Source organism: Sceloporus occidentalis, unplaced genomic scaffold, assembly GCF_023333645.1.
Source record: "Sceloporus occidentalis isolate IW3139 unplaced genomic scaffold, rSceOcc1.0.p SCAF_4, whole genome shotgun sequence".
In the NCBI taxonomy this organism is placed as follows: Eukaryota; Metazoa; Chordata; class Lepidosauria; order Squamata; family Phrynosomatidae; genus Sceloporus; species Sceloporus occidentalis.
The window spans coordinates 84673464-84686268 of NW_028316984.1; the positions used below are offsets into that span (position 1 = coordinate 84673464).

At 43.1% G+C, this 12805-nt stretch overlaps 1 protein-coding gene across 5 annotated transcripts in view; it reads left to right on the forward strand.

Moving 5' to 3' along the window:
* The window catches only part of STX3 (syntaxin 3), a 54967-nt gene that overhangs the window by 25927 nt on the left and 16235 nt on the right, over positions 1 to 12805 (forward strand). For all 5 annotated transcript variants that reach the window (XM_089520655.1, XM_089520657.1, XM_089520656.1 and 2 more), the window contains exons 2-7: positions 4235 to 4315; positions 9573 to 9672; positions 10558 to 10632; positions 11332 to 11399; positions 11944 to 12052; positions 12406 to 12479. In XM_089520655.1, the coding sequence (XP_089376781.1) occupies positions 4235 to 4315; positions 9573 to 9672; positions 10558 to 10632; positions 11332 to 11399; positions 11944 to 12052; positions 12406 to 12479 (507 nt within the window). The remainder of the gene's footprint in view (positions 1 to 4234; positions 4316 to 9572; positions 9673 to 10557; positions 10633 to 11331; positions 11400 to 11943; positions 12053 to 12405; positions 12480 to 12805) is intronic.

Here is a 12805-nt window from a genome sequence, read left to right on the forward strand (position 1 = left end):
ATTGTGGTGAGCCTGAAAGTCATTTCCAACTTACGGTGACCCTAAGGTGACCCTATCATGGGGTTTTCTTTGCAAGATTTGTTCAGAGAAGGTTTGCCCAAAGTCACCCAGTGGGTTTCATGGCCAAGCTGAGAACTGAACCCTGGTCTCCTGAGTCATAGTCCAACACTCAAATGCCTACGCCACATTGGGTCTTATGACAGAGTGACAAATGTCATTGGTTACCCTCCCATGCATATACCTTAAATCAAAATACATAGAGCCCCAGACTAGGCATGTTATTTGTACTCAAAAGGGAGAAGATCCCACAAACCACTCTCTCCATATCTGGTGAAACACAAAACAAGAACTAGCTAATTATGTTTTGCTTTTTTGTGAATCACCCAGATCTGTTGTCTCAGGAAGCTACTTTACTCTGCCCAGTAGTAGGGACAGCCTTGCTGATGTAGGTGACTGATACTTCCAGCACCCTCAGTTTCCACCATTTCTAATTTCTTTTCAACAAGACACCACTGATAAAGATTGATAGTGAAAACTGGAGGGGGCTGCTGTACATCTAAATGGTTGTATGGAAGAGGGAGTTTCAGCAGGAGTTTCTTGTCACAACCATCTGTGGACATTCCCTCTTCTGCACAACCATTAAGGATGCATGAGTCATCTTTAGTTTTCACTCAGGCCACCCTACCAGTGATCTTTTCAGGGTAATAATGGTCCTGGTAACTTCAGACCAAATACCCCATGAGAAATGTTATGGTCATACCAAATTACTTCTAATATTCCTCAGTTCCCTGAGGATTAGGATGACCTTCCACCTTTAAATGGAGTGTTACCTTAGCAAGGAGGTGATATTTGCTGGCAACTCTAGTCAGAATATTACTTTAAATCTTGTCCTAGCAGGTGCAGTGGGTGATGCGGGGAGGAGGGAAAGACAGGAGAGGAAATCTTCTAATTCTAGGTCACTGGCTCCCATTCAGTGTCAGACTCTGAATAGAAATTGCTTGCATCAAATGAAATTACAGCTGGGAAATGCTTCCTCTCATCCTTAACTCACAGCATTCCCTTTCTGCAGGGCTTGGACCTTCTGTACATCTCTGAGCTCAAGCTGCTTCCTGCGCAATACACTTTCTGATTAGAGGGAAGAAAATATGTGCACCAGGAGCACCTATTAAAATTGTATCCTGCTGTGTCTCTTTTGTTGCAAATGTGTTTAGGAAGTTGCACTATTCGTTGGAAAACTTAATCTACCACCTACCACTCTCCAATAGGCAGTATTGCACAACTCAGAGATTGCCCTGGGCCCTGTGGAGGATTTGGTTAGAAAACATGGTCACACACATCCTGTCTGTTTTCCACTGGTTGGAAAACTATGCAAAAGAGGGTAACTGCTAACAACAGAAGTGATCTTTTGTGTCTTTTTGTATTTTGCTCCCTTTGCTTTGTAATCTGCCTTGATTCTGCAAGGAAAAGGTGGAATATAAATAATAATAATAATAATAATAATAATAATTATTATTATTATTATTTAAGCAGAGGTGGATTTCTTTGGCAGTTGGATTTCTGAGGTCCTCTTCCCTGCTATTCCAACTCTAATTTCCAGCCAGGGTTGGAAGATGTATAAGCTGAACTACTTTTTTATCTCTACGACACAATTATTGTGTGAGCTAATCACTCACAATATGTGGAGCTTTACCTAGGAACAATGGCCCCATACAGACAGGCCAAAATAAAGCTGCTTCGGGTTACTTTGGAGGTATGCTGTTTAAATGATGCATGCATCCTAAGAATCCGGAAGCCGTGCCAAAGCCACAATCCAGTCCTAAGTACTAGAGTACAGCTTTAGTGCAGCTTCTGGACTCTTAGGACGCATGCATCATTTAAACAGCATACCTCCAAAGTGACCCGAAGCAGTTTTCCTTTGAAATCAAACCTTCACCCCTTAGATAGACTTTGCAAGCCTTTGTTTCTGAAGTGCGGGGTATAAAACTATAAATAAATAATAGATGGAATCCAACTGTCACCAGCCCAAGTATTACAGTGACCAGGGATGATGGAAGTTGTAATATTAAATATCTATGAGGACGCAGGTTATAGAGGACCAGAAATGCATTTATGTAATGGTATTGGTGTATGTGTTATGTATTGATGACCATTATAATGGAAGTTCAGGTGGGAAACCTGTGTTTCTCCAGATGTTGTTGAACTCCCGTTTCTATCAGCCCCAGCCAGTATGGCCAATGGTCAGGGAAGGGAGGGCTATAATCCAACAACATTTAGAGCAAGGATGGAAATCATGTAATCCTCCTAGCATTATTTACCATTGTCTATATCTGTTGGGACTTGCATGTTTCCCACCTCTAATCTGGAAGCACACTAGTTATCCACCTCTTTTGTGTACAGTGAAATAATTGATTTGTTTTTACTGGTTGATTTAATTTTCCCATGCATTTCACTCTTTTATCTGGGGATAAAGTAACTCACAAATGTTATGACAACAGCAAGACATAAAGTTGATTTTAAAAAAAAAAAAGTCCCTGCAGATACAAATGAAACTGAATTGTGAAATCAGCCGGTGCCAGATAGGTCTCTTTCTGGGACAGTGCTCCAGAGACTGGGTCCCATGAGACAAGAGGACGACTGATAACAGAGTGAAATAAGCATGAGTGGGGCTGTGAATGTGCTCCAGGTTTTAATCTTTTTTTTAAAAAATATTTTTTTAATACGTAACATACATTTATAACATATATACATACATAAAATACATAACAATAATTTATTTACAGATATAGATATAGCACAGACCTGGCTTATACCCTGAACGGATAGATAACATTGTCTTCTGTTATTGTCCATTATTTTGGTCTTGCTTATAATCAGCTGTTTTCTCATTGATCATCATAGTTACCTTATACATCACCATCATTTCTTCCTGTAAATTGTTTCCTCCCCCTTTCCAATGTTTTGCAAAGATTAAGGATGTGGACAGGATTTCTGCGAAAGTAAGGACCCCCACATGTGTATTAGTTCCCTATCTTTCCTGGCTTATTAAAAAATGGATAGGTAGAAGAGGATTGACTGAGTGGCCAGTCCCTTACTAAAGCCCAAAATGTAGGACATCTAAGAAAAATGGAGGACCTTAAATGTCCTATATTTTGGGCTGAGTTTTGTCCTGCAGTTGTCCTACAGTTTGGTCTAGATTTTGTCCTACATTTTGTCCCGGGGTTTAGTGGACAATTATGGCAACCGTAGTTAGGAATACTAACATTACTAGCAACTGAAAGGCTCCATCCCTGCCAGTCATTTGTATTCACTTTTTCCTCTTGAGGCCTTTCATATTACACAGTTATAGCACTATGATTCCACTTTAACTGCCATAGCAACATTCTATGGAATCCTGAGATTGGCAGCTGAGGGAGGAGTATTTAGCATTCTCAGACAGAGAGTGCCTTTGGTGCCTCAACAGACCACCAATTCTAGGATTCCACAGCACAAAGCCATGGAAATTGAATCATAATACAGTATGTAGTATGAATACAAAGTATAAAGAACACAGGCTTGTGGAGAAAGGGGGAAATATATTTGGGAAGCCTACTGAACCTAACCCTCCCTTTGGACAATGGGCCTGAAGAAACGAATAGCCTCAAGTGGAAGTATTTTATTACAGGTTGTGTCTCCCTTATCTGGAAAGCTTGGGACCAGAAGAGTTTTGGATTTCAAATTTCAATTTTTTTTAAAGTATTTCCATATACGTTATGAGATACCTTGGAGATGAAACCCAAGTATAAATATGAACTTCATTTATGTTTTGTATGCACCTTGTGCACATGCCTGAAGGTAATTTTGTACACAATATTTTTAATAATTTTCTGCATGAAAGAAAGTTTGTATACATTGAACCATCAGAAAGCGAAGGTGTCACTATCTCAACCACCCATGTGAACAATTTTTGATTTTAGAATATTTTTCATTTTGGAATTCTGGATAAAGATGTTCAGCCTGTACCACTATCAGCAGAGCTTCTGTCCAAATTGTGTGTTGATCCTCTCTCTTTCTCTATAATGGAATAGATCAGGCTATCAGATGTAGCAGACTGGCAGTTTAATGCAAGGTCTGAGGTTTCAGATGGCTATCTTTCTCTGTAATGCCACCCCACTGTTGCCTTTTATTACTTGGTTCGATTGGGGAAGAGACACTCATGTGGTTTTTCTTTAACTGGCATCCTTTTGTCACTTTGCAGAAACAGGATCAAGATGATGCTGATGATGACCTGGAAATTGCCATCGATAACACTGCTTTCATGGATGAATTCTTTGCAGAGGTGAGGCATGTCAGGAAGGGTGGTAGTGAAAACAGCAGCATTGAATGTAAAGATTGGGCCCAAGGAAGAAAAACATACTGAATAATTATGAAGAGGATGGGAAATGGGATTGTTAAAATTGCTATTTTGAGGAGTTGGCAAAAATACAGAAACTCCCCCACAGACTTTTGTACAGTTTTTGAGCAAGCATTTAAGCACTATTTTGTCCTTGTTTAGGGGAAAGGTGTGAGCCAGGAGATATATTCTGGTTGGCTGGACAACTGGGCCCAAGTTCCTGTTAGCAAATTGTTTAGGTTCTAATTGTATGCAAATACTCCTGCCTAGTGAAGATAGAATATAGATTGGAATGGCCATCCAAATACAGATGTTTCTCATTCACACTGACCTGTTTTCAACAACCATTTTTAAGTATATCCACATTGTGCCCTAAACAGTGGGATAAACACAGGTAAAGCAAGACAAACCAATTGTCTCTACAATGAGGATAGTTTCCTTCTCCCTTTTCCCTTGATACCTGACCACCTTACAAGGTATTGCATGTTTTCTCAAAGGATGCAACAGTTTCCCAAAGAAACTCATTTCATCACAGTATAAATGTTTGTAAAAAGTGTTGAGAACCATCATGGTCAGTGGTTTTGAGGAATGGACTACAACATTGGAGGCCAGGGTTCAAATCCTGGTTTAGCCATGGAAACTCACTGGTTGACATGGGTAAGTCACACACTCTCAGCCTTAGAGAGTAGCGAAGGCAACCCCCCTCTGAACAGATCTTACTAATAAAAAGCTGTGAGAGGTTTGCTTTAAACATGACAGTAGCCAGAAATGACTTGAAAGCAAACCATATAGGGCTTTAAAGGTAATAACCAGCACTTTGTACCTTCCCCGGAAGCTAACTGGCAGCCAGTGGCATGATTTTAATATTGGTGTAATGTGATTACTCCTGGTATGATGTCACCACTCAGTCTGGCTGTCATGTTTTGAACTGCTGAAGTTTCTGAACTTAGTGCAGAGATAGCCCAATGTTCAGCGTATTGCAGAAGTCCAGCCTATAGGTTACCAGCAGATGCACTACCATCTGTAGGTTCTCCTTTAAAATGACATAAATAAATAAAATGATGGAGGTGTCCAGATTTTGACTCCCTCTGCCAGGTCCTGGTACTAGGTCTTCAGTTCCCAGTTATCTTTGAATTTGTGCAAATATATTTGAATGTTACATTGATTATAGTTGTGTGTTGAGACCTGTTTAAATTCAATGGGTATACAAGACAGTTCTACATTCTCAGCAGTAGACTTTAAGATGACTCAATCATTATGTATACAACTCATGCAGTCCTGGAGTTTGGGGTGTACCATTTTTACATAGCAGTGTGTAGTTAGTGTCAGATCTCTAAATGAAACTTGATGGTCTGAGGCATGCATCGGCAACCTACGGCCCGCGGGCCGGATCCGGCCCGGGGAGGAGCCAGATCCGGCCCCCGCACGGTCCTGCCGCAGGCGCCGCCGCCGCCAAGGCCTTTGGGCCAGTCGGCAGCCTCCTCTGCCTCCTCCTCCTCTGCCTCTGTGCTCTCCTTCCCCCGGCCGGAGGCACCTCCTGCAAGTCCTTGTTTGCGCGCGCGCACGCCTTGCAAAGAGCAGCTCCTTCTCTTCAGGGAGCCTGGCAGGGGCTGGCCAATAGAAAAATGGCGGGGGCGGGGCTGTTTCTAGCACCACTCTGCCATTGGCCAGCCTCAATGAGAAAGTGAAACTTGGGAAGAGCAGGAGGATGCAGAGGAGGAGGAGGACCTCTGGCCCAGAGGGAAGGGAAAGGAACGGCTGTTTCCCTTTGGCTCCAAAAATGATCAACAAGAGGAGGAGGAGGAGGAAGAAGGTGCCGTTTCTAATATGCATTTCCCCCTGTATGTAATTAATTATATTCCCATGCCCATTTTCCCCCTGGATGCAATTGTATTCCCATGCCCATTTTCCCCCTGGATGCAATTGTATTCCCATGCCCATTTTCCCCCTGGATGCAATTGTATTCCCATGCCCATTTTCCCCCTGGATGCAATTGTGTTCCCATGCCCATTTTCCCCCTGGATGCAACTGTATTCCCATGCCCATTTTCCCCCTGGATGCAACTGTATTCCCATGCCCATTTTCCCCCTGGATGCAATTGTATTCCCATGCCCATTTTCCCCCTGGATGCAATTGTGTTCCCATGCCCATTTTCCCCCTGGATGCAATTGTGTTCCCATGCCCATTTCCCGCCTGGATGCAACTGTATTCCCATGCCCATTTTCCCCCTGGATGCAATTGTATTCCCATGCCCATTTTCCCCCTGGATGCAACTGTATTCCCATGCCCATTTTCCCCCTGGATGCAACTGTGTTCCCATGCCCATTTTCCCCCTGGATGCAACTGTGTTCCCATGCCCATTTTCCCCCTGGATGCAACTGTGTTCCCATGCCCATTTTCCCCCTGGATGCTATTGTGTTCCCATGCCCATTTTCCCCCTGGATGCTATTGTGTTCCCATGCCCATTTTCCCCCTGGATGCAATTGTGTTCCCATGCCCATTTTCCCCCTGGATGCAACTGTATTCCCATGCCCATTTTCCCCCTGGATGCTATTGTGTTCCCATGCCCATTTTCCCCCTGGATGCTATTGTGTTCCCATGCCCATTTTCCCCCTGGATGCAACTGTGTTCCTATGCCCATTTTCCCCCTGGATGCAACTGTGTTCCCATGCCCATTTTCCCCCTGGATGCAACTGTGTTCCCATGCCCATTTTCCCCCTGGATGCAACTGTATTCCCATGCCCATTTCCCCCCTGGATGCAACTGTATTCCCATGCCCATTTTCCCCCTGGATGCAACTGTATTCCCATGCCCATTTTCCCCCTGGATGCAACTGTATTCCCATGCCCATTTTCCCCCTGGATGCAATTGTGTTCCCATGCCCATTTTCCCCCTGGATGCAATTGTATTCCCATGCCCATTTTCCCCCTGGATGCAACTGTATTCCCATGCCCATTTTCCCCCTGGATGCAACTGTATTCCCATGCCCATTTTCCCCCTGGATGCAACTGTATTCCCATGCCCATTTTCCCCCTGGATGCAACTGCATTCCCATGCCCATTTTCCCCCTGGATGCAACTGTATTCCCATGCCCATTTTCCCCCTGGATGCAACTGTATTCCCATGCCCATTTTCCCCCTGGATGCAACTGCATTCCCATGCCCATTTTCCCCCTGGATGCAACTGTATTCCCATGCCCATTTTCCCCCTGGATGCAACTGTATTCCCATGCCCATTTTCCCCCTGGATGCAACTGCATTCCCATGCCCATTTTCCCCCTGGATGCAACTGCATTCCCATGCCCATTTTCCCCCTGGATGCAACTGTATTCCCATGCCCATTTTCCCCCTGGATGCAACTGTATTCCCATGCCCATTTTCCCCCTGGATGCAACTGTATTCCCATGTACATTTTCCCCTTATTTATATATTTACCCCTTATTTATTGATATCAGTCAGCTTTTGTGATATGGGCCCACACTTTCTGAAGCCGAGAGAGTGTGACTTTCCAAATTGTCTTTCTGTGTGTTTTTTGTCCTTATAATGCTGCCTTGTTGTGACAATGATGGTGGTGGTGATGATGGTGATATTGATATCAGCCAGCTTCTGAGGCACGGCCAATGCAAGTTGCTCTGATTTTTACAAACTCATGCGCAGTGAAGAAAAACCAAAGTCCCTTGACCAAGTACACACTTCTGAGAAGTATAGTTGGTGCAAGACACATGAAACCAAGGGCAAATCACTTCTTGTTAAACCAGCTTTACATGTCAAATATGCATAGCCATGTGAACTCATGTTCAGTGTGAAACCCAAAGAGTTTGGTTATGCAGTAAGCCTCTGAAATATGCAAGAGGCCATGTTAAGTAAAGCCATGTTCAATGCCCAAATGTGCTGTTTGGAATGGGGGAGGGGGGTTGACCAAAAGGAAAGTACATTTCTGTCATCTGTCTAGGAATAATGCCCAAATGTCCTCTATTTTGATCATGGCTAAGAAACATGCATTTATATTAACATTTTTTAAAAAGCATCAATTTTTTTGCATGTCCTCCATTTAAAAATGTGTCCTACATTTGAAAATGTTGTCCTATATTATTTATTTATTTAATTATTTATTTTTTGGCTTCGGCCCCCCAGTTGTCTGAGGAACAGCAAGCCAGCCCCCGGGTCAAAAAGGTTGCCTACCCCTGGTCTGAGGAATTGGTACTGTAATACAGCGCGCCCACGTCATACGCGGGCGTGCTTTACGCGGCTTGAGCATATGCACTCAAGGCGCGGGGCGGAAGGGGCGGCGCGTCCCATTCAATTGAATGGGCGCGCGCGCCCGTTGCGACCTGTGCGCTGCCGCGCCGCCACGCACGAGCCCCATTGTTTCCAATGGGGCTTGAGCATAGGCGGAATTCGCCTTAGGCGGAGGGATCCGGAACGGATCCCCGCGTAAGGCGAGGGCCCACTGTATAGAAAGATGATTTTTCAGTTTCTCTGTAAGAGTGATTCCAAAGCTTTGGTCTTCCAGCTATTTTATTTTGTAAAGCAGTTGACCCTTAACAGAAGTATTGCTCAGGAGGAAGGCAGTGCTGGGTGGTGTCTTCTGTGTCAGTGATTTAGTGACCCCATTCCAGGGTTAGTCTAAAATTCAGGGTAAAAGAGCTGTCCAGAGTGCTGAACTCTGTCTTCAAGATAGGATCAGTTCTCTGGATATCATTTTTAAAGTATAAATGAAAGCTGGGCATGAATTTCATTGTTTCACTGACATGGAAGTCACCTGCCACTACTGGTGGTGGGGTACAAAGGAGAAGGGCCACTGGCACTGCAGAATACTTTACATGAAGCTTATCCTTCTAATCCTTCTGAAGCTTATCCTTCTAATTGTCATCTAACTGCCTCGTCTCATGTGCAACAGTACTCTATGGTGTTTTCTCTTTTGGAGTTTATACAATGACATCATTAGATGGAGAGAAGCCATCCTCAGTTAGCTGCTGTCCAAGATCGCAAGAGATGCAGCTTTTGCTAGATATGTTTGCATGGATAGGCTGATTTAAAGTGTGGTATCGGTTCTATTCTATTCTATTCATATCCCACCTTTCTCCCAGCAATGGGATTCATGATCAAACGAGCTTGGCACCAGTGTCAAGGAAGTTATTAATTGCCTCCCTCTTTTTCCATAGTCTTGGGTTTCTTCTTACCTTCTCCCCTTAACTTTGCAGATTGAGGAGACTCGGCAGAATATTGACAAAATCTCAGAAAATGTAGACGAAGCAAAAAGGTTGTACAGCATTATCTTGTCTGCTCCCATCCCTGAACAAAGTGAGTAGGATACAATCCCCTGACAGGAAAATGTGGCATTAATCCTTATGAACTCTCCTTTCTGTGATGCCCTAGCTCTGACTTTGTTTTAACCAAAGAAGGAAATGGTGGTTGGTAATACAGACTGAGTCTCCCTTATCTGAAATGCTTGGGACCAGAGTTGTTTTGGATTTTGGATATGTATACATAATGAGATATCTTAGAGATGGAATCCAAGTCTAAATACAGAATTCATTTATGTTTCATATACATGTTATGCACATAGCCTGAAGGTAATTTTATACAATGTTTTAAAATAATTTTTTGTTCATGGAACAAAGTTTGTGTACATTGAACGAACAGAAAACAAAGGTCTCACTAGCTCAGCCACCCATGAAAAATGTTTTTGCTTTTGAAATATTTCAGATTTTGGAATTTTGGATAAGTGAGATTCAACCTGTACATAAAAACTGAGTATGCCACTTTTGACATATCACTGTCGCACGTAGGGACCTCTGCTCCAAAAAGTTAAGGGAGGTTGATAGTTTTGTTTCTCTTTAAGGGTTCAGGGAGGCCTATCTGTTAGAAAAGTTGGTTCTAGGCAGAAAGGGGTGGAGTACGCGTCATAAAGAGGCTAGATCCCAAGAACCATTCTTTGCCTTCTTACAATTTTTTTCACACCTTGCTCTCTTGTACCTGAATGGTCTCCTTTTCACTATCTAGGGAAGAGTGGGGTGTGTGGAGGAAGAATACGTATTAAATTAGCTTACTTGCTAATTAGCTTACTTGCTGTTCACTGCTATGATCTTTGGAATAGCGGTATATAAATGAAACAAATTATTATTAATTATTATTGTTGTTGTTTTCATGCCACCCAGTGCTAATATATTTGCTTGTGTTCTGCAGAGACAAAGGACGATCTGGAACAGCTCACGGCAGATATCAAAAAAATGGCAAACAGTGTCCGAAACAAACTTAAGAGTAAGGAAGGTGTCCCTCAGGCTAACGTGGCTTGGGAGTCCATACTTGTGTTGCTTGACTTTTAATGAGGGCAGGTCTGCATTTTACATAATTGGTACAATTTCTTTGGTGCCCATGCATGCAATATAGATGTCATACTGTTGACTTTTAAGTGCCTGTGTATTTACCCTGGCATAGGTGAACTTCCTCTGAATAAATCTTGCAAAAACAAAACAAACCCTAAAATAAGGTTGCCATAAGTCGGAATCAACCTGAAGGCAAATAACAACACTCTTTTAGGAATTTTCTAATTGTCGTTTTGATTGCCATTTTGAATTCTCTTGATTTCTCCTGTTTTGAAGCACCACCAGTTTGGTTTCTGTAAACCCAAGCTGTGAGCCTAGCTAGTTGTTTAATGAGAAGTTTATCTGTGCTTTACCTTTTTTCAATAAGATGTGTCACAAAATTGAAAATTGCATTTTATTACAACACACAAATCTTTCCATCTCCATACTGAAAGAAGTCAGTTTTTAGGCATGCATTTCCACAAATGGATGGGGACACAAGCATCACAGAGGCACACATCCCCCACACAGATTTGAGGGATACTGTTGCTTATGTGTATTTTAAGTAGGGGACTAAGGGTTCTTGATGGTGTAAGACAAAGATGCAGAGAAATCTTCCATCTCTGATGTGGAACTCCTTGCCTTGCTTTCACAGGTATGGAGCGCAATATTGAGCAGGATGAGGTCCGATCATCAGCAGACCTACGGATACGGAAGTCCCAGGTAAGCAAATATGTCTTTGGAAGCCACAATATATTTGAGGCTTATCTTGGGAAGAGGGGGAAAGGCATTGTGATTTTTGTCCTCTTTGAAGTCACATCTTCAGGCTTGCATTCCAGTTCCAAATATGTGAGAATTCTTAGTGCTGACAGATGCTCTAAGCATGTGCTCAAAGGTATGCTCTTGGGTTCCAGCACTTTAAAAGGGGTTCCAGTTGAATCCTTTGTCAGATTAAGTCCTGAAAGACATTTATGGGAGGTAGGAACAGATGAAGGATGGAGGGGAGTGATGGTTTCTTATCAGTAGTTGGCCTGCCCAGCAGTAGTATGTGCTTTTCAGCTTAGAAAGAGGTTTGTCTACATCTAGGAATCCACTGAATCCACTGAATCTTTTTTCTGAAAAGCTTAATCACCTTAATTATGAACTGGTAAAATACAGGTTTTTTTGCAAGTGAGCAAAAACAAATCGTTTTCATCGAAAGCTTGTGGGTGCTGCTGTACAAATCAGGCAGTTCAGTCAGTGTTTCTTTTTCTCTTCCTGTGGCCAGCATTCTGTCCTTTCCCGAAAATTTGTTGATGTGATGACAAAGTACAATGAGGCACAGGTGGACTTCCGGGAACGGAGCAAAGGGAGGATCCAGCGGCAGCTTGAGATCAGTACGTATGCTCCTTGCTCCTTGCAAAATGTGTAATCTTGGCTTTCCAGGCAGGATGGACAAAGCAGGAGAAAGTTGTTTTTCTTAGCTATGAAGAATAGAGTTCCTTTTGGAGACTGAGTCTCTCTCTTCCTGTCCTAAACTTAAGATCTGTCTGAGTGGCTCAGACATTTGTCACTCTCAGAAGACCCATCCTGATGGGATGAAGCCCTGGCTTTAGGCTGGCTGTGAAGACCAGTGAGGTGCCAAAATGAATATTATCTGAACATGGAGCAATTCCCCCCTTTCTTGCTTGCATGGAAAGTACTTGTTGTAGTGTTTGAAGCTCTCCCTTCTTTTTCTTCTGACATATAGCTGGAAAGAATACAACAGATGAGGAGCTGGAAGAAATGTTAGAAAGTGGGAATCCTTCAATATTCACATCTGGGGTGAGTGTTGTCTGATTTGATTGCTCAGAGAGGAGAGGAGAACTGGTGGATCTTTATCATAAGGAAGTTCTGAGAGGATGGGTAGACAACTGTGGAGGGAGCTGAGGTCTTTTGCTGACCCTACACACACTGTGGCAGGTTGCATCAGCCCACCTGTTGTGAGCAGAAGTGACATTTCATTTTCAGATGATTTTTGAACAATTTGGTTGTGGGGGGCTTGGGAGGTTGTGAGGGCAAAACTGGTGCATTTTCATTGATTGGGGGCTTCAAAGATCGCAGAATGGAGCTTTGAAGGCTGCCTGTTGCAAGTGGGTGAGGCTATGCCC